Source organism: Bison bison, unplaced genomic scaffold, assembly GCF_000754665.1.
Source record: "Bison bison bison isolate TAMUID 2011002044 unplaced genomic scaffold, Bison_UMD1.0 scf7180017864063, whole genome shotgun sequence".
Lineage (NCBI taxonomy): Eukaryota > Metazoa > Chordata > Mammalia > Artiodactyla > Bovidae > Bison > Bison bison.
The window spans coordinates 9840738-9861846 of NW_011494635.1; the positions used below are offsets into that span (position 1 = coordinate 9840738).

The 21109-nt window shown below is 39.0% G+C and overlaps 1 protein-coding gene and 1 pseudogene across 4 annotated transcripts in view; both read right to left on the minus strand.

Moving 5' to 3' along the window:
• Window positions 1–21109, minus strand: part of FERMT1 (fermitin family member 1) — a 63331-nt gene that overhangs the window by 17357 nt on the left and 24865 nt on the right. For all 4 annotated transcript variants that reach the window (XM_010836458.1, XM_010836457.1, XM_010836459.1 and 1 more), the window contains 3 exons: window positions 11538–11645; window positions 11020–11151; window positions 9367–9416 (listed from right to left, as the gene is read on the minus strand). In XM_010836458.1, coding sequence (XP_010834760.1) covers window positions 9367–9416; window positions 11020–11151; window positions 11538–11645 — 290 coding nt within the window. The remainder of the gene's footprint in view (window positions 1–9366; window positions 9417–11019; window positions 11152–11537; window positions 11646–21109) is intronic.
• Window positions 2986–7221, minus strand: LOC104986134 (annotated as a pseudogene).

Below are 21109 nucleotides of genomic sequence, written 5' to 3' on the forward strand. Positions count from 1 at the left end.
ACAAATAAGTAAATAAATATAAAAAAATGTGGTAAGTCACACAACAAGGATCTAGGAGTTGTAACAGAGGACACAATGTTTAAACTCAGAATGAAGGATCAATAAGCATTTGATGGGAGGAACAGAAAAGAAATTTCAAAAAGAAAAGTGCAGGCAACTGCATGTCCAAAATGCAGAGGTGAGTCAGAGTTGGGTACCTTGCTGGTAGAAGTTGGGTCAACACTTCCTGGACATCTCCCTTATGCTGGGTGCTGCTGGGTTGAGCCATGGAAATGGGCAGAGGGGCAGTTTCTGAAACTACGTCATTTCCATGTCAGGGCTGATGAAGACAAGAACAGCAAGCAGGCTGGGGCCACTGTGGGCCTCTGGATGTATGGCTAAGAAGTTGGACTTTATTTTCTAGAAAAATGGTTCTCAAACTCTGGTGTTCATAAGACATGGAAGGGAACTTATTGGAGATATATAAGCCTGGACCCATTCCCAGAGTCCTATTCAGCAGGTTCAGTTTAGGGCACAGGTGTCTGCAATTTAGGTAAGCTTTCCTAACATGGTTTCCTAGTTTGCCCCATATCTCCAAAGTAAATCTGGGCACAATCTATCTTTAAAATATTTTGAGTACCTACTTCCTAACATATTTACAGTTATTGAAAATTATATATGAAAAGTTCATTTTGTTTCAAGAAGGGAGGTTATACAAACCCCAGTGGAGGAACCACACTGTTGGCTGTGTTCACTAATTACAATATTCATATTTTAATGCCGTCTATCTGTTTGTGAAGGTTTTTGTTGAAGCAAGGCTACTAATTTTCATATTCCTTGATGTCAATCACTCACTTATGAAAATTAATCAGGATATGTTGTAATTTAGTATTTTTAATAAGTGTGTTTCAAATACACTATCACTCAATTTGGATGCTGTTTAACAGAAAAATTCTGTTTCCAGGTTTTAAGGGTGAGCAGATAATACTGTTTTAATAGGCAGGATCATTACCGGCAACACTGTGGCAATGGGAACATTTCCAAATAACTCTCAAAATGTTCTCTTCATGGCATTAATATCTTTCAAAATCTAGTTCCATACTCACTCATTTTACAATCACCTTTAAAAAATTACAGATTAAGTATCTATTATTTTTAAAGTATCTGGAGACTCACTACCAATGGCCACTTACCATCACAGAAAAGTCATAGGTTTGGAACAGTTTTTTTTTTTTTTTAAAGTATAACACTTATAGGTAATTTTGAATGTGATAACCAGTGAGCCTTGGAGCAGGACCAAAGATTTTCGTGGTCACCCTCCATCTCTTTAAAAGTACTGTAAAGAGTCTCATTTATAAATTGAATCAAACTGACAGTTTTCTATAGCACACTCTGTATGTCTGATTGGAACTTCTTTGCTATAGTAACTTGAGTGTGAATAGCTCCATGAATGAATTTTATGTATAACCTCTCAGCTATAACCTTGCTGTGGAGCCATTTATTCCAAAGCAGTCTCTCCAACAGTGGTTATACTTCACAGTTTGGGGATAAATCATTGTGTTTATTAAACATATAATTGACTATTGGGATTGTATCTTGCCTGATTTATATTTAAGGGTTTGTAGCAAGTAAAATCTTGAAGAGATTGGGCATAAAGTTCTAGATTGACTTATCTTCTCTTGTGTGCTGTGTGCTAAGTCGCTTCAGTCATGTCTGACTCTGCGACCCCATGGACCTGGGTCAGGAAGATCCCCTAGAGGAGGGCATGGCCACCCATTCCAGTATTCTTGCCTGGAGAATCCTATGGACAGAGGAGCCATAGGGTTGCAAAGAGTCGGACGTGACTGAAGTGACTGAGCACGCACTCATGGATGATAGCCTGCCAGACTCCTCTGTCCATGGGATTCTCCATGCAAGAATACTGGAATGGGTGACCATGTCCTCCTTCAGGGGATATTCCTGACCAAGGATCAAACCTGCATCTTTTATGTCTCCTGCATTGGCAGGCTGGTTCTTTAGCACTAGTGCCACCTGGAAAGCCCTTATCTTTCCTTAGTCCTTTCAAAATATCTTCCAGCCAACAAGAAATCTGCTGCCCCTATTCTTCTTTTGTAGGAAATCTATCTTTTCTCTCAGACTTTAACAACTTTCTCTTACCAATGTTTGGCCATATCAAGATGTGCATTTATATTGATTTATTTTGTTGGGATTTGAGTTTTCTGAATTTAAGGATTTTGTCCTCAACAATTATGAAAAACTCTCAAGCATTCTCTTTTTTTTAATATGTGATTTTTGCCTTATTTATAGACTTTTTTGTTTGTTTGTTTTTAGCAGCTTTATTCATAGTTGCCAAAACTTGGAAGCAACCCAGGTGGCCTTCAAGATATGAATGGATAAATTATGGTACATCCAGACAAAGGAGTATTCAGCATTAAGCCTAAAACTGCTAAAAAAAAATCTATTAACTAAAACAAAACCAAATTACATTCTATCAATACATAGCTAGTAACAGTCACTTTCAGGTAAACCTCAAGTACAGAATACAGACATTCCCATCTGTACTTAAGGCATCAGGCCACACTGAGGATGGTGAGGACAGAGCATAGCAATCATTGGGATGTGAGTCACTTTAACTGTGGGCTCTCCACCATTTATTCTTTTCCCCCTGATTATTAGTAAGGAGATTGAATCAGTAATCAAAAACTTCTCAACAAGTAAAACTCCAAGACCAGATGGCTCCAGTGATAAATTCTAACACTGTAAAAAATCGAGGCAAAACCAGTATATAACATTTCATTACAGGTGTACAGGGCTTTCCAGATGGCACAGTGTTAAAGAATCCTCCTGCCAATGCAGGAGACGCAGGTTTGATCCCTGGGTCAGGAAGTTTCCCCTGGAGAAGGAAATGGCAAGTCCTCCACCAGTATTCTTGCCTGGAAAATTCCATGGACAGCAAAGGCTGTCAGACTGCAGTCCATGGGGTCCCAAAGAATCAAGCTCAACTGAACAACAGCGATTGAGCACACACACACACACATAAACATGCACACACCACTACAGATATACAACATGGTAATTCTATATTTGATACTACAAAAATCTAGTTACCATGATTACCATAAAATTACCCCTATCACCCATTTCCCCACTTCACACTCCCTCCTCTCTGGTAATCACTTATTCTATTTTAAGACACGGCCCATTTAAAAGCAATGATGTTGATGTATCCAAAGCAGGTTTCTTCCTCCTCCCCATTGGGATTAATCTTTTCATAATCTTCTTATTCCTCTTAACACATTCAGGGCATAACATATTATCTTCCAGGTCATGAAGAGAGAGGTCATCCTCCTGGGGGTGTTGGGAACCCAGGTGTGACCTGCTTGGAACTGCAGGTGAACCCAACATTCTATGTCTGCCAAGAGTGGTCTGCTGTGGACCACAAAACACCGGATGCTTGAGGCTTGGGGCAGAGAGTACTGAGAGGTGAGAAGGGCACACGAATTCACAGCCTTCGGCTGAACAGCCCTTGCAGCAATTCTTGACCATGCTGCCAGCATGGCTACCTGAGGTGAAGTTACCACCTCAACCATGTTAGTCCTTTCCTCACTCTCACTCATCTTTCTTTTCTGTATACTTCCCCTCTTGGTCATCATGTTGTATTTCCTTGAACATGAGTGCATTTGGGCCTCCCGTGATGATTTAGGAACATACTGATCTTTTTCAGGATAAGCATGTTCTTGGAGTCTCTGATAAACTTCTATTTTCTGGACGTCGGTACTCAACTTAAGTTGTTGGCACCAGTTCCACAGTGTCCCGACTCACGTCGTTAATTGGAGGCAATGTAGTTGGCTAGGGACAAACTGATCTTCTAAAGCTAGAGCTCGGACAAGCTTCCTCAAGCTCCTTTGTTTGAGGAGGAGGAACTTGATCATTTGTATTCAGTGCCTCCTCTTTGACGTCTGAAGTTGAGGAAACACCTGGTTCCACTTGATGGTTTTCAACAATTTCCTCATTAACTGGATACAATGTGAGAATCATATTTTCTTCATCTAATGGCCCTTCAAAGAAATTCTTCCTGTAATTTGCCTATGCCATTTCAAGGAATGCTCAGAGAAAGGCAGAGCCGCAATGTTCAATCTCTGCAGTTTAATCCTCTTAACCTGAGGGTTTCTCATTTGTTGACTTTTTATTTATTTATTTGGCTGTGCAATGGCACCCCACTCCAGTACTCTTGCCTGGAAAATCCCATGGATGGAGGAGCCTGGTAGGCTGCAGTCCATGGGGTCGCTAAGAGTCGGACACGACTGAGCGACTTCACTTTCACTTTCCACTTTCATGCATTGGAGAAGGAAATGGCAACCCACTCCAGTGTTCTTGCCTGGAGAATCCCATGGATGGAGAAGCCTGGTGGGCTGCAGTCCATGGGGTCACACAGAGTCGGACACGACTGAAGCGACTTAGCAGCAGCAGCAGCAGCATGGGCTTCAGTAGTTGTGGCTCACGGGCTTAGTTGCTCTGCAGCATGTGGAATCTTCCCAGATCAGGGATCGAACCTGTGTCTCCTGCATTGGCAAGCAGAGTCTTATCCACTGTATCACCAGGCAAGTCCAGGAGTATTCTCTTTTGAATGCTTGCTTCTCCACCCTTTTTTCCTTCTTAAACTCCTAGTTGAACCCTCTTATTCTACCTATATCATATTTTCCACTTTTATCTTTCTAAGTCCTCTCCTTAACTTTTTTTATTTTTGGCCATGCTGTGCGGCTTGTGAGATCTTAGTTTCCTGACCAGGGAACAAACCTGGGCCCTTGGCAGTGAAATCTGAGTCCTAAACACTGGACTGACAGGGGGACTCCCTTTAGCTGAGTTTTAAACTTGATGTTTAACACATGTATTCAATTTTCAATTTCTGTGACTGTGTTTTTTTTTTCTAGAGTTTCTAGTATTACCTTTCATTAAAATGTTTACCTATCAGTATATTTAATGATTCCTAACCTACTACAGTACTCTTGCCTGGAAAATCCCATGGACGGAGGAGCCTGGTAGGCTGCAGTCCATGGGGTCTCAACGAGTCGGACACAACTGAGCGACTTCACTTTCACTTTTCACTTTCATGCATTGAAGAAGGAAATGGCAACCCACTCCAGTGTTCTTGCCTGGAGAATCCCAGGGACGGGGAAGCCTGGCAGGCTGCCGTCTATGGGGTCGCACAGAGTCGGACACGACTGAAAGCGGCAGCAACATACTCATTTTATGGTTTCTTCAGATTGTTCTACTACCTAATCCTCTTATTTATTGGGCCTCCTGACCTTTATGGTAGTTTATGAACTCACATAGTTAGCAATTTTTATTGGGAAGGTTTTTATTTGTTTGTTTATTTGAGGGGGTTTACTTTCTCTGTAGCTCTCTAGGTATTTCTGCAATTACATTTGCCAGGGTTTCATAGCTTTTGTGGTTTTGGACCAGTATGTTTTATTTTTCAGAATTCTTTTACCATATAAGACATTTAAATTTAGATCTACATGTGTGTGGGGCACAGACCATGGCTCTTATTTTTCAAAGGACATCGCATTTCCCCACACAGAACTCCATGCAAAGATGAACTTCTCACACTTCCTTCCACTGATGGGCAGTTTTTCTATTCCTGGTTAAGCAAAGAAGGCAGGTCTTACCAGTTTCTGCTTTTAGGCAGTGGCTTCACTCCTGGCTCACTGCCTCACAGGAGGCAATCCCACCTTAAATTTTGTACAGGGATTACAATCCCAGCCCTGAGCCATGAGAATCGATGTCTATAGCCTAATCTGCCTGTGCAACTGAGGCTTCATTTGTATTGTGCGTGTGTGCTATGTCGCTTCAGTTGTGTCTGACTCTTTGTGACTCTATGAACTGTAGCCCACCAGGCTCCTCTGTCCTTGGGATTCTCCAGTCAAGAATACTGGAGTGGGTTGCCATGCCCTCCTCCAGGGGATCTTCCTGACCCAGGGATCGAACCGTCTCCTATGTCTCCTGCATTGGCAGGAGGGTTCTTTACCACTGAGTCACCTGGGAAGCCCTTCATCTGTATTAGGGAAAGGGAGGGAAAACCACTAGACCACTCAGGTATGGTGGTGGTTTAGTTGCTAAGTCATGTCTGGCTCTTGCAACCCCATGGACTGTAGCCTGCTAGGCTCCTCTGTCCGTGGGATTTTCCAGGCAAGAATACTGGAGTGGATTGCCATTTCCTTCTCCAGCATCTGTATTCGGTTGGTGCAAATATAATTGCTGTTTTGGACTGTGAATTTTAAATCATCTTAACTAGGCTCAAACACATCTTTATTAATCAAAATAGGAATCATTACAATCAACACATTTTTGCCAACAAGAAATGTTTGTTTTTTCCTGTAATGTAAAAAGTCTGTGCTTCAAAATTTGATGAACTCTTGGAAAGCATTTTCTGCCTCTTGCTGGTTGTGGAAGCATTTTCCCTGCAAAAAGTTGTTGAGATACTTGAAGAAGTGGTAGTCCAAGGTTGGCAAGAGGTCAGGTGAATATGACGAATGAGGCAAAACTTAGTACGTAGCCCAATACGTTCAACTTTTGAAGCTTTGGTTGTGTGACATGCAGTGTGGTTAGGTGTGAAGGACTGGGCCCTTCCTGTTGACCAGTGCCAGCTACAGGTGATGCAGTTTTTGGTGTATCTCATTGATTTGCTGAGCACACTTCTCAGATATAATGATTTCACTGGGATTCAGAAAGCTGTAGTGGATCAGACTGCCAGCAGATCACCAAAGAGTGATCATGACATATTTTTGGTGCAAGTTTGGCTTTGGGAAGTTCTTTGGAGTGTCTTCTTGGTCCAACCACTGAGCTGGTTGTTACTGGTCATCATATAAAATCCACTTTTTTCTTGCACGTCACAATCCAATCGAGAAATGGTTGGTGGTTGTTGTATAGGATAAGAGAAGACGCTTCAAAATGATGATTTTTTTTGATTTTTGGTCAGCTCATGAGGCATCTACCTATCAAGCCTTTTCACCTTTCCAATTTGTTTCAAATGCTAAATGATTGTAGAATAGTCGATGCTGAGTTCTTCGGCAAATTCTCATGCAGTTATAAGAGGATCAGCTTTGATGATTGCTCTCAATTGGTTGTTGTCAACTTTGGACGGCCAGCCACTACGCTCCTCATCTTCAAGTCTCTCATCTCCTTTGCAACACTCTTGAACTGCCACTGTACGTTCATTAGCAGTTCCTGGGCCAAATGCATTATTGCAGGTTTTATGCAACATCTCTGCTGCTTTATGACCCCTTCTGAACTCAAATCAGAAAATTGCTTGAATTTGCTTTTTGTCTAATATCATTTCCATACTTTACATTTCTAAAATGAGTGTAAAATACACAGCAAGTAATGTCATTAGCAGAAAAAAATAAAGCGAGAAATATGCATTAAATGATATATAACATAACCACATTTAAGAATGTATTCCAATATCAAATGGCAAAGTTCAACAATACAAAACCACATTTACTTTTGCACCAACCTAATAGAACTGGTTCCCTCTTCATTCCCTACAAGCTGAGGAAGTCTCACTTGTGACTTCCCAGTCTCACTTCAAGATCAATTTTGTATAGGTAAGCAAGATTGAGATTTGCATCAGATCAGATACCACATTGCTAGGAAGAGAAGTCCATTATTTACATGTGGGTTCAATAGATGTGGCTTAGGAAAGAAAAAGGAGCTTCACTGTCAAAGAAAAAAATTTAAAACCAAAGGGCTAGTTCAATGCTCTTCTGTTGAGGAGAGGAGGCCCAGAGAAAAGAATGGCCTATAAGGTCACACACCCACCAACAGCAGAGGTACTCCCTCCAACCTCCTTCCTCCTTTCCCTTCTCCTTTTCTGTGTCATCAGCTCCACTCTCCCTCTTCCCTTTGTCCTGTATTTTTTTCTTCCAGAAACAATATTATATGTTATATTCAATGCATTGAGAACTTTGGCAGACAAAGTGTCCACTGGCCAAATATGAGGACAACTTTGTGAGTTTTAGCATGAAAGTCACTTTAAAGTGATATGGATGTGGGGCTTACTTCTAGAATATCATCTCCTTTTTAGGATTTATCATTTTATAGGAAGAATACTGTCATCATTTGGTCTGTGAAGAGCTCAGTTTGCTCTATACAGAAGCTATGGCAACCAGACTTCTCTCAAGAACAATTAGTAATTTATAAAGAGATTTGTGGATTCAAATTGTTATTATTTTTTTCTGTAATTTTAACTGTAGTGATATGCATGGTTACAATTATTTATGCCACAGAAGTTAAATGAATGACCCAATTGTTTGGACCATCTGCTAAGATCACATTAAAAAAAACTCTGCAGAAACTCAGTGACAAATACTGTTACCTTTGGACTCTTATTTCTCATTTATATCTGATTCATTGCCCATTCTTTCCAAGTTTTTCTTTGAATCGTGGTAACAAAAGCAACCGGTGTTTCTTTTCAAGCCAACTAAGTGAAGTGTCAGTTTGTAAGGAAAGTCAACAAACCATAAAGTGATAGAACTTCAAACGAACCTTACTCCTTTCATCCTAACCCACCTTGGCACCATCACAAATGTGGCAGTCTTTCATGAAGAAAGTAAAAAACTTCTATTCCTTTTAACAGTTTCAGAGTGATCTGAGGTGACTGGGGGGTTTATCAGAAATACTTTAACAGGTGAAGGTAGATAAACTAAGGTGTGTATATGTGTGTGTTAGTCATTCAGTCATGTCTGACTCATGGATTGTAGCCCATCAGACTCCTCTGTCCTTGGAATTCTCCAGGCAAGAATACTGGAGTGGGTAGCCACTCCCTTCTCCAGGGGATTTTCCTGACCCAGGGACTGAACCCACATCTCCTGCATTGCAGGCAGATTCTTACTCTCTGAGCCACCAGGGAAGCCAACTCTCTATAAGTCTGGGATCAAAGCTCTAGAGACAACTTGCTTTTAAATCATAAAAGAGCCTTCAAATGGTATGAGAGCCCTGAGCAGGTGGACCATAAAAGTCTGGCATATGTGTTCACGATCACCAATACCGACCATATTTATACCAGCATTTAATGAGCCAGGAACCATGTTTAATGCTTCATATGCATCATTTAATTTAATATTCCCAACATGCCCAAGAGGAGGTATATCCCCACTTCATAGATCAGGAAACTGAGGCTCAGAGACATGATGGCAATGCCTGAGATCATTCCGCTGTTGTGCGCTATGGCGCTAGGACTCCATCCATTATGTCTCTGATGCCAAAGCTTGTGCTTTTACCTTTGAACCAAGAACTTGCCTAATGGATGTTCAATTTAAACTCCTACACTCTTTACCTGCAAGATTTTGCTATGAGTAACTTCTTTCCTCTTCAAGGGTGACTTACCTAAATAATCTGAGATTATCTGCAAGTTTAGGGATATCAGTAATGTCCTCCTGAGGAAAAGCAGATAACATTTGACAAGCAGTAATTAGACAGGTGGTGCTGGTACTCTATCCCACACTGTAGCCACCTGCCACGTGGAACAATTTACATAAGAATTAACTAAATTAAATAAACTAAAAAACTCACTTCCTCAGTCATACTAGCTACATTTCCAGTAGTTTACCTCAGGGATAGGGTGAGAGAGGGCTGGGACTGAGATTAGGCACCTGTGGGGATCCTGGGGGTAACTGGTGAAGTTCTATTTCTTGATTTGGGTGGTAACTTGGCTGATAATTTATTTATTTATTTATTTTTTTAACTTGGCTGATAATTTAATACTGATTTGTTAAGCTTTATATTTTTGTATTGTTTCACTTTCCGTGTCATATATTACACAAATGAAAAAAGATTAAAAAAAAACTGACCATACACTATCATTCAAGTTAAAAATCTGAGTTAGAAACTACTACTTTTATGTCCAAACAAAATGTTTCATAATTTTTACATCAGAGTGTATAAGAGTAGCTGTATCTAGTTTACTGATATATTGAATCCTACTGATTCTCAGAAAGAATCTGGTTCAAAGTTCATTCTATGGTATAGGTTGGTGCCTATTTTCAAACTGAAAAGACTATTGTTTGGCATCACATAAAAATATTGAGGGCATTGAGAGGGAATTTTCTATTTGTTCTAAGGATGACTTTTCCACTGTAAGTATTTGGTGGAGGAAGTAACAAAAGACAAATCCAGTTTCGTGGGGCCCAGGTCTCATAAATGTGGTTCAGGGCTTGGATCTCTTCAGAATCTGAGAATTTCATTTGTATAAGGTAGTTGCTTTTGCATTATAGCAATGTCCTATTTTAAGGAATTTAATCATAAGAGAACACACATTAAATACAATAATGTGTGTATTACTGTATACAATACAGTGCCTCATTGCATCTATTACTATTTATACAAATTACAATGACTCTACCTCTCTGATTCAATGTGATTAAACTAATGATTGAAGAAGTTAAACAAAAGGGTGGCTCCCAACAAATGAATCAAACAAGGCAGGGCACTGCAATTATAAAGCTGACAGTTCAGCCACATCCATCCTGGATAAGAAGCAGGAGCGTTATTATCTTATGTTTTACTGGAGAGTTTTTCTTTATTTCCTAAAGTCAAAGGGTTCAGGAACTTTTTACAGTGTACAGTCTTGCCCAAAGAAATGCATGACTAGGTCAACAGATCACATGGTTTTGTATCTGTGAAGCATTCTCTCTACTTTCACAGCTACCTCATTCTTCTAGACTTCAGTTAAAGGGCCAATTTCATGTTCCACTTTAGTGAAAAGGAGACCAGCGCGGTCTTTCCCTCATACCAAGCTAGCTTATTTTTAAGAAGAAGTACAGTACAAAAGAATTGTCATTGGGAGTGATAAAAATACCTTACAGTTACTTACAGAGCTGATCCGAGAAAAGCTAGTCAAGTTTAAGTTTGTTCGAGGAAGAGAGTATTTTCCTTTCTTCAAAATCAGACAAAATATTCCCTTATTTATAATAAAAAAGCTCATTTATACTTGTCAATCAGAGCAAAGCCACAATTCTGAGTTATCAGAAACATTCATACCAAAGTGTTGTCTGCTTTTCCGCCTTCCAGGGTCACTTCCAAATTAGAAAGTGCTGCTTCTACTTCGTCAACCTCAGACTCATTTGTAAAATCCTGTATTTCAGTGGACAACGACAGTTTGCTAATGTGATACTACAACAGAAACAGAGTTTTTAGGACTATTAGAAACACAAATGAGGAAAGAAAATACTGAACATCTCCTGGAAGGAGATCTCCTGGGTATGCATGGAAAATGACATTTTAATGTAAATTATTTTGAGATTCATGGTTAGTCATGTTCCAACTCAGTTCTTCTCCGTCATTGGTTGACCTTATAGTGCAGAAGCAATGAGGATAGCAAGACTGATGCCTTATAAGATGTATGCATGGGTTGGTTATGAGGAATATTTTAAACTTAAATTTACTACACTAATTTTCAACTCCTTTTCAAAGAAAAAATCAGTAGAAAGAAAATGAAACTTTAAGGAGAACAAATTTTCTTTGTTTCCTTCCAGAGGAAGGTACCAACGTTCCCATACCTGTAGTGCTGCAAAGATCAACATTTCTTCCTCTGTGCAGTCAATTTCTTCTAAGAGAATGGCCCACCTGGCTTGTTCATAGAGTTGGTTTATTCGGACAGCATCATACTAGAGAGAAGAACAGGCATGTGCTTATGTGTGTGTGGTGGGACATATTTACATCCCATGATACAAAAGTTTTAGAATAACAGGTCAATTCTTGTTAATCAGATGCAATGCATTTTAGTTCAGTAACTGAAAGAAACCCCTCTATCTTTCTACTACCCCAGTTCATTTTACTTCTGAATTAAGAACTTTCTTTCTCAAAATATTTCCCAGAGCTTCTTCAAGAGCCCAAACTGACCCATCTTAGTTAGACTCCATTATTTTTCCTTTCTTATCATACTTCTGTTGGTGGGAAACACAGCTAATGGAATGGTTTATGTGTTAAGTAAAATAAGGAGAAGGGGTCCTCAAGCTGATCTGTACTCTGTGTAATTCTAAGCAGAATCTTAACCCTCCACCCTCTGTATTTCAGTGGACAAGGACACAGGTTTTTAGTGGAACTTCATGCAAGCTGTTCAAGTTGGGCTGGAAAAGACAATGTTCAAATATCTCCAAGAACATTTTGAAAAATAGCAATGTTGGGAAGGTACTTTTCCTCTCAGTTATTGAAACATATAGTAAAGTGGCAGCAACTAAAACAGTGTGTTATTGCTGTGGCAATGGACAAAATGTCAATAAAGCAATATCTAGCAACAGACCTAATGCTATGCTATGCTATGCTAAGTCACTTCAGTCATGTCCGACTCTGTGTGACCCCAGAGATGGCAGCACACCAGGCTCCCCCGTCCCTGGGATTCTCCAGGCAAGAACACTGGAGTGGGTTGCCATTTCCTTCTCCAATGCATGAAAGTGAAAAGAGAAAGTGAAGTCGCTCAGTCGTGTCTGACTCCTAGTGACCCCATGGACTGCAGCCCACCAGGCTCCTCCATCCATGGGATTTTCCAGGCAAGTGTACTGGAGTGAGGACAGACCTAATGAAGGTATGTAATTTAATATAAAATAAAATGGCATTTTATAAGCAAGAGAAGCTTTCTTTCAACACTATAATAGTGTTAAAAATGCCTAGCCATTTGGAAAACAAGATAGAAAATCACAAAGCCTTACACATCCAAAATATACAGATAGATTAAAGAACCCAAACATGCAAAACCACAGTGTGATACCACTTCACATCCACTAGGATCAATCTAACCTAAAAGACAGATAATAACAAATGTTGCTAAGAATGTGGAGAAATTGGAACCCTTATGCATTGCTTGTGGGAATGTAAAATGGTGCAGCCTCCATAAGAAACAGTTTGGCAGTTCATGGAAAAGTTGAACACAGAATAAGATCCAGCAATTCCACTCATAAGTAGATACTGAAAAAGAATGAAAACAGGGACTTGAATGGATACTTGTACTGCAATGTTCACAGTAGCATTATTCACAATAGCCCAAAAGTAGAAACAACCAAAATATCTATCAATTGAATGACTAACAAAAAGAAGTATATACATACAATGAGTATTATTCAGCCTTAATTCTGACAGGAATTCTGATACAAGCTATAACATATATGCATCTTGAAGACATTATGCTCAGTGAAAACAGACAGACACAGAAAGACAACTATTGTATGACTCCACTTATGTGATGAAGTGCTGAGAATAGACAAATTCATACAGATAGGAAGTAGAATAGAGTTCACTAGCTGCTGGAGGAAGGAAAAAATGGGGAGTTCTGTTTAATGTGTATAGAGTTTCTGTACAGGATGATGAAACAGTTCTGGAAATAGTGGTGATAGTTGCACAACACTGTGATTGTACTTCTTGCCACTGAGCTGTAGACCTGAAAATGATTAAAATGACAAATGTTATATTTTGTATATTTTAGCACAATTAAAAAAAGTCAAAGGAAAAAAACCCCAGATGGGTACATGAATGGTCACAGCAGCATTAGTCACAGTAACCAAAAAATAGAAATAATTCAGATGTCCATGATAAAACATGGCATATACATATAATGGAATATTATTTGGCAATAAAAAGAAATAAAATACTGATACATGCTACAATACAGATGGACCCTGAAGATATGCTAAAGGAAAGAAACTGTCACAGAGTACCACGTATTTTGTATATTGTATAATTCCATTTATATGAAATGTCCAGAACAGGCAAATCCACAGAGGTAGAAAGCAGACTGATGGTTGCTGAGGACTGGGAGAATTGGAGGGAAATGGGAAGAGACTCCTAATGGGTGATAAGATTTCTTGATGGAATGATGAAAATACTCTGAAATTACATAGCAGCAATGGTTGCACAACTCTGAATATACTAAAAACCACTGACTTGTACATTTTAAATGAGTGAAATGTTGGTACGTGAAATGCATGGTATATGATTTTATATCTAAAGGCATATTATATTTAAAAATCTAAGGTAACAATCAAAACTATTAGAAGGAAACACAATAGAAAACTTTGTTATCTTTCAGAGAGGAAGCCCTTTCTAAGCAAGACAGGAAGCCTTTAGGTTATAATGCATAAGGCTGACTTTACAATCATTTTAAAATCATTTAAACATTTTTAATGGTGAAAAATACCCTAGAGAAGATTATATGTTAAGACAAGATACAGATTGAAAGAAAATATCTGCAATAAGTAAGTGCTCCTATAAATCAATATGAAAAATATAAAGAATTCAATAAAAAATGGGGCAAATATATATAAACAGGCAATTCACAGATGAAACCAAAATGGCCACATAAACATTGGAAAATATGCTCGACCTCACTAATAATCAGAGAAGTAAAACTAAAACCCGATGACATAATTTCTATTTTCCTATCAGATTTATCTAGGTTGTAAGTACTGATAATGTGTGGTATTGGTGAGGACGTGGTGTAAACTGGCACTTACACATGTGTCAGTAGGAAGCACTTTGGCAGGATCTTTAAATGTCTTTTTGCCCTTTCATGAGCATGTCCATGGCTACTATTCTAAAGAGATACAAAGCATTCATCAAAGAAGCAACCCACAGGTCCTGATAAACTATGCTTTCGCCTTTTCTTTGATTATTTTGTAGTAGTTAAAAAAAGTGAGTCAGACACATATATGCTGACATGAAAATATGGCTGATATAAAGTAAAAAGAAGCAAGCTACAAAACAAATACACATTTATAAATGTATGTGAAAAAATCTGCAAGGATGGTTAATCATTACGCTGTTAACCATGGCTACCTCTCAGGAGAAAGATCTTGGTAAAGGATTACTTTCCATTTTTACTGGAACTACTTCCTTTTTATGTTTGATTTTTAAAAATTCCTTTTAAAAATACATATGAAATTTACCATCTTAACTATTTTTAAGTATACACAGTGGCATTAAGTACACTCGCATTGACTACCATCTGACTCCAGAACTTCTTTCATCTTGCAGAACTGGAATTCTGTTTCAATTAAACAGTAACTCCTATGTTTGATTTTCTTTTTTTCCCTTCATATTGAGTTTATACTGTATCCTTTAAAAAAGATAAAAATGTTGAAGAAAACATGGTGGAGAAATAGAAAGACATTCAGAGCGTGTAAACAGGTTTATCATTGGTTGGTTAGCGTGAGTCCACTTTTCCTTTTGCATTAACTTTATGCATGTGGGACTGTGACCTGCCCCCAGGCTTTCTCCTTCTCATGGCTTTTAAAACTGCTTGGAAAGGAGGGCAAATGCAGATCCAAGTGTGTGGTTTTCAGGAGGCCGGAATAATAACAATCTCAAGAAAGTCTGTCCTTGTTTTCTTAGCTTTGCCAGGTGTCATGGAAACCCTCAGGAGTTTGCCCCAGAATCCTCCCAAAACAAACTGAAACATGACACGCATGAAAACCCCCATGGCAGCATTATTCACAACAGCTCCAAACCAGAAACACTTGAATGTCCCTCAAACTGAAGATCAATAAACAAAATGTATCCACATGTATCCATCCACAGATGGGACACCACTCAGGCAGAAATACAGATACACATCAAAGCCATCATGCCCAATGAAAGAATCCAGACACAAGCTACATGCTGTAGATTCCGTATGTGAAATTTCTAGAAAAGGCAAAACTCAAGACAGAAAGCAGATCAGGTGCAGGCTGGGGCTGGGGACAGACACTGACCACAAATGGGTATGATTGGAAACGTTTTTGCGTGATGCAAGTGTTTTAAAATGAGATTGTGGTGATGGCTACACGACTATGTAAATTTACTAAAAATTACACTGTACACTTACAATGGTGAATTTTATGGCATGTCAATTATACTACCATCCAAAGACATGAAAACTAAAAAAACCACACATACACACAGTGCACACCAAAAACCAGGCAACCAACTCCCAACCCTCTCCCCACAAAAGGCCCCTGCCCTGAATTCAAGCTGACACACACAATTTAAATAGTATGTGCAGTTGCTGAAATTTGAATTGGGCTAATAAACTGTCATTTGTCATATACATATTTATATATATCTGTGTGCATGTATGTATCTATTGGTCTAACTATCACTCCTTCTCTGTCTACTTAAAGTAAATTAAATCACCCAATAAGGCTTTTCTCTCAAATGCAGTCAGTACAGATTTAAAAAATTGAATACGCGCTTCCACACCTAAAATTACTTATCTCTTTTCCATTCCCAAGTCTGGTAAAACAATTCTTTGAAAGTATTGGTTAATAAGAGTTGCCTACTTTTCCAGACTGACATCAGGAGAACAGGCTGGGCCAGGCCTGGCTCTTGCTGAGGAACCCCAGATCGTCTGCTGCGTCCAGAGAGCTCTGGACTTTCCTCTTTGGACTGTTCGCATTCCCACTGAGCACAGGGTCCTGGGTCTTTTGCAGGTTCATTTGCTAAGAGGGGCCCCAAAAGATTTTCCCTGAGAACTCTTTCAGGGGTTTCAGTGATTCAGAAACATGTTTTTCCCTGGTGGGAACTGGCTACTGCTGCCCTCTCCTTGGCCCTCGATTTCCTTTGTCTCCCGGTTAATTGAAAATAGAAATCACCAAAACATGTGGCCTCTGCCACCTCCACTGCTCAAATCCATTTTTCCTCATCTAGTCAGTTCAATAAACCTCTCTCTCCTTCCACCAATCAACAATATGAAAAAATAATAAAGCCTACCTCCCATAGGTTTCATGCTCTCAGGAGAGGATTACTATTTGATCTAATCATTCAAGATTCTTTGTTAGTTGGGTAGCAACTTTTAGTATCTTTTAAGCCTCTTATAAAACTGACATGCCTTTTCTGGAGAAGGAAATGGCAACCCATTCCAGTACTTTTGCCTGGGAAATCCCATGGATAGAGGAGTCTGGTGGGCTACAGTCCATGGGGTTGCAAAAGAGTTGGACATGACTTAGTGGCTAAAAAACAACAACAAACCCTGCAAGATACCATCCTGCAGGTTGTTGTTCTCTTTTTTGCTGTACAGCATGCATTCCTCTTTTTGTGGTTGCTAGCTGGATGCTGTATTTAATGAAGTAGATAGGAGCACATGCTAAAAATATAGCCTCAGTACACAGAGATTATCATGCAGTTAGTATAATTTGGCATATGTGCTAATGTAATGAAAAGAAGATTACTTCAGTGAACTATTTTGTTTTTGTATTTTACTTAAAATGAAACTAATTGATTGGGGGTGTGTAAGACCCAGCATAAGGATAAAAGCAACATATTTCTAGTTATGTGATGATCAAGATTTATCATGTCTGTGTTGCTATATGGCCTCTGTTCAGTAATCTTAAATCTAATTTTAGGCCTAAAATTCCCATTTTACTCCAGAGTAAAAAATGAGTATATTGAAGCATAGACCTTGACTATGTAACTTTAAAGAATTAATAGAACTCTGTAAACCCTGTTATATTATTTTTGTAAAAAACAAATGTAAATGTATATATGCACCTATCTATCTATATAGGCTTTCCTTGTGGCCTAGACAGTAAAGAATCTACCTGCAATGCAGGAGACCTGGGTTTGATGCCTGGGTTGGGAAGATACCCTGGAGAAGGAAATGGCAACCTACTCCAGTATTCATGCCTGGAGAATTCCATGGACAGAGGAGCCTGGTGGGCTACAGTCCATGGGGTTGCAAAGAGTCAGACATGATTGAGCAACTAACACACACACACATATGTATGAAGTATGGAAGGCCCTGGTTGATTACCTCCTGCCTTGACAGCACTTTTCTCTAAGATGTTAGACTTGACTGCTGCTTGGGCAGGCCTGAAGACTGAGTGTAGTATCAAGTAGAAAACACATCTTTCAAAGACAGAGTTTGTCTGCTTCCTAACAAGGAAGTTAATAACAAAGAAACATTTTTCAAAGACGTTGGACTTTAAAAAGTCCACATGAGCCTAATAAAAGGGAAAGTGTTGCTTTGAAGTCATAAAAGTTTATTTTTTTTTTAATGCACACATTTAAAAATGCCCTTAAATGGGGCAAAAGAGTATATAATGATGAAATTAATTTTGAATGAATTTAAGAGAGACAAAAGGTGTACAATAAAAAGTCAACTCTTTCTTCCTTGTTCCGCACAAACAAGGTGGTTTCTCTACTGATTGTTTTGTATCTTGTTCCTTTTTACTCAATAATATTCCCTGACCATGTTTCCCATCAAAAGGAAGCTGACTCATTCTTCCTAATCACAACACTATATGAATGGATCATAATGTAACTAACCAGTTCCCTACTGCTGGCTGTTTAGGTGGTTTCCAGTTTTTTCCTAAAACAAACAATGTAATAATAACTATTCTTGTGTACAGACATACTGACTCACATATTTGAGTATAACTGTGGTAAAAATACCAAAGGGTAGATTTTCAGGGTCAAAGCTATGCAGAATTGTAATTCTGACAGATACTGTCAAATAGTCTTCCACAGAGACTTAATTTGTACTTTGACCTACAATCAGTCTGTGTATGAGAGCACCTGTTTCTCCACACTCTAGATAAATAAGATAGTGTATGGAACTTTTTGTTCTTTGTGAATATAAGACTAAGAGCTATTGTAGTTCCTTTTCTATGAACTATGTGTTCACATCCTTTGCTACTGCATTGTTGCTATTTTATTACTGGTTTGGAAGAACTCTTTATATATTAGAGAGTCTGGCCTTTTGTTTGTAGTAAGTATTACAATAACATTTTTCTACTTATTTGTAGTTTTTTGCCATGTGTACAATTTTCATTTTTAATTAAAATGTATCAATCTTTCCTTTTATGGATTCTTTTAGCCTTTCTAAAGAAATATATTTGAAATGTTGTATTCTAGTACTCTCATACATCTGAGATTTTAATCAGTTCCAGTAGCCTACACCCTGTCAGTTCAGTCGCTCAGTCGTGTCCTACTCTTTGCGACCCTATGAATCGCAGCACGCCAGGCCTCCCTGTCCATCACCAACTCCTGGAGTTCACTCAGACTCATGTCCATTGAGTTGGTGATGCCATCCAGTAGCTTGCTTGTATCTCTCCTCTGAAAGCCAGAGTAGAGAAGCTCCCTGGTCCAATTAACTGATTTAGCTCCTAAATACAGGGTGCCTTGTATATTTGCAGTGGTTTCCTGGGTGCCATCTTTGCTCTTCTTAATTTGATTGTAGATTCTTTGAAAACATGAACTCTATCTTAAGTTTCTGTATCGCTCTACCCAGTACATGGTAGAAGCCTTAAACTTGGTTTCATTTATAGCACTCTGTACTTTAGGAGGGGAAGGGAAGGGGGGCTGCCACAACTCCAGATGGTTGGGAATCATCTTGAGCCACAAAGTCATATGCTGCCAGCCTGGATCTTTCAGTCATTTTTGGGTTGGTAGCTGCTATTTGGCTGTTGGATTCAAATACATTTTGTTCATAGGCTGTGGACAGAGAATTCCTTACCAATTAAGCAAGCAGAGACTGGAGGCAAACAGCCTAGGATAATGGCCCTGGTGACCTTTGTCTTTGGTGTGCTTGCCCCCTTCTGGGATTATGATTCTTTTTAATCTCCCACTTTTAAAATTCTTTTTACTTTTTTAAAAAACATTTGGCCACATTGAGAGGCATGTGGGATCTTAGTTCCCCAACCAGGAATCAAACCCACACCCTCTGTATTGGAAGCATGGAGTCTTAACAACTGGACCATCAAGGGAAGTCTCATAATCTTCCACTTTTTAAACAACACATATTTAACACTGCTCTTCCATGTTTGCTTACTTAGGCTAATGATTTGACATGTCTGAATTTTTTGACTGTGATGTCATTCACATTTCTGACATTTTTTAGAAGTAGATGACTGAGTTTATTTTCAGCAATGAGCTCAATTGCCAAAGCAAGGAATTTAATGCAGAATCTCTTGGCAAGGAAACTGATAGGAGGGCCTTCAAGACCTAGCTGATCCAATCACAGAGCAAGTGACCAAGGATCACTCTCCTAGCATCCTTGCAACATGTAGGAATGGAGGGCAAAGGATATATCAGAAGTGTTCCCTATTTTCAAGGAGTTTGCAGTTTGTAGAGAAAATTCATGAACGTGGTACAATTAGAAGTATGAGTCCTTAAATCACACTCAGTTGTGGCTCAGAAAATGGAAGGGCCAGCGCGACCAAGAACACAGAAAAGCTCTTATTTTAGAAGGAATAAGACCTGAGTGTGATCCTAGGACAGAGTTTCTGAATCTGGGAGTCTAAATCAGGTAGTCCATAAGCTTGGATGAGGAAAAACTACATCTCAATTTGTACCAACTCCTAATGGAAATTTAGCATTTCCATCCATGATGAATGTAGGCAACAAACCACAGTATTATAGAGCACTCATGACTATCAGAATCACAGATTTTTCATATTCCTCACAGTTGCTATTTTCCAATAATGCTCACATGCATCACCACCACTTCAATATTAAGCTAGTTATGAATGGCCACTATATATTTATTCAGTTAATGAAAGAGATTTACTTATATCCATTTTGGAAAAGATTTTGGTTACTGTAGTTCAATATAATTATTCCTTATTGTAATTTTATGTTTCATTTCATAAATGTGAAAACCTTATTCTACTGTCCAGCAGTTTGGGGTCCTCAGCTGCTATCTTAGCTCTTGGCACATGGTTGTTGTCTGTTGTTTAGTTGCTAGGTCATGTCCGACTCCGTGCAACCCCATGTATTGTAGCCTGTCCGGCTCTTCCGTCCATGGGATTTTCCAGGTAAGAATACTGGAGTTGGGTTGCCATTTCCTTCTCCAGGGGACCCCAGAGATCATTTCCTGCATTGGCAGCAGATCCTTTACTACTGAGCCACCTGGGAAGCCCTTGGCACACAGCAGTTGTTTGATAAAGAAATGAAAAAATAAACAACAGGGGTACAAGTCTGAACAGACAAGATGGAGCCACGTTCCTGACTTAGCAATTAGAAAATGCATAAATATGCTTTATTTATGTGTTATCAGATTTCAGAAAAAACCTTATGTATTAGAATAGATAGCATACAACAAGATAGAATAAGCTACCTAGAAACTAGACAAGGAAAGAGTAAGTTGAGTCAGGAATGAGACTAG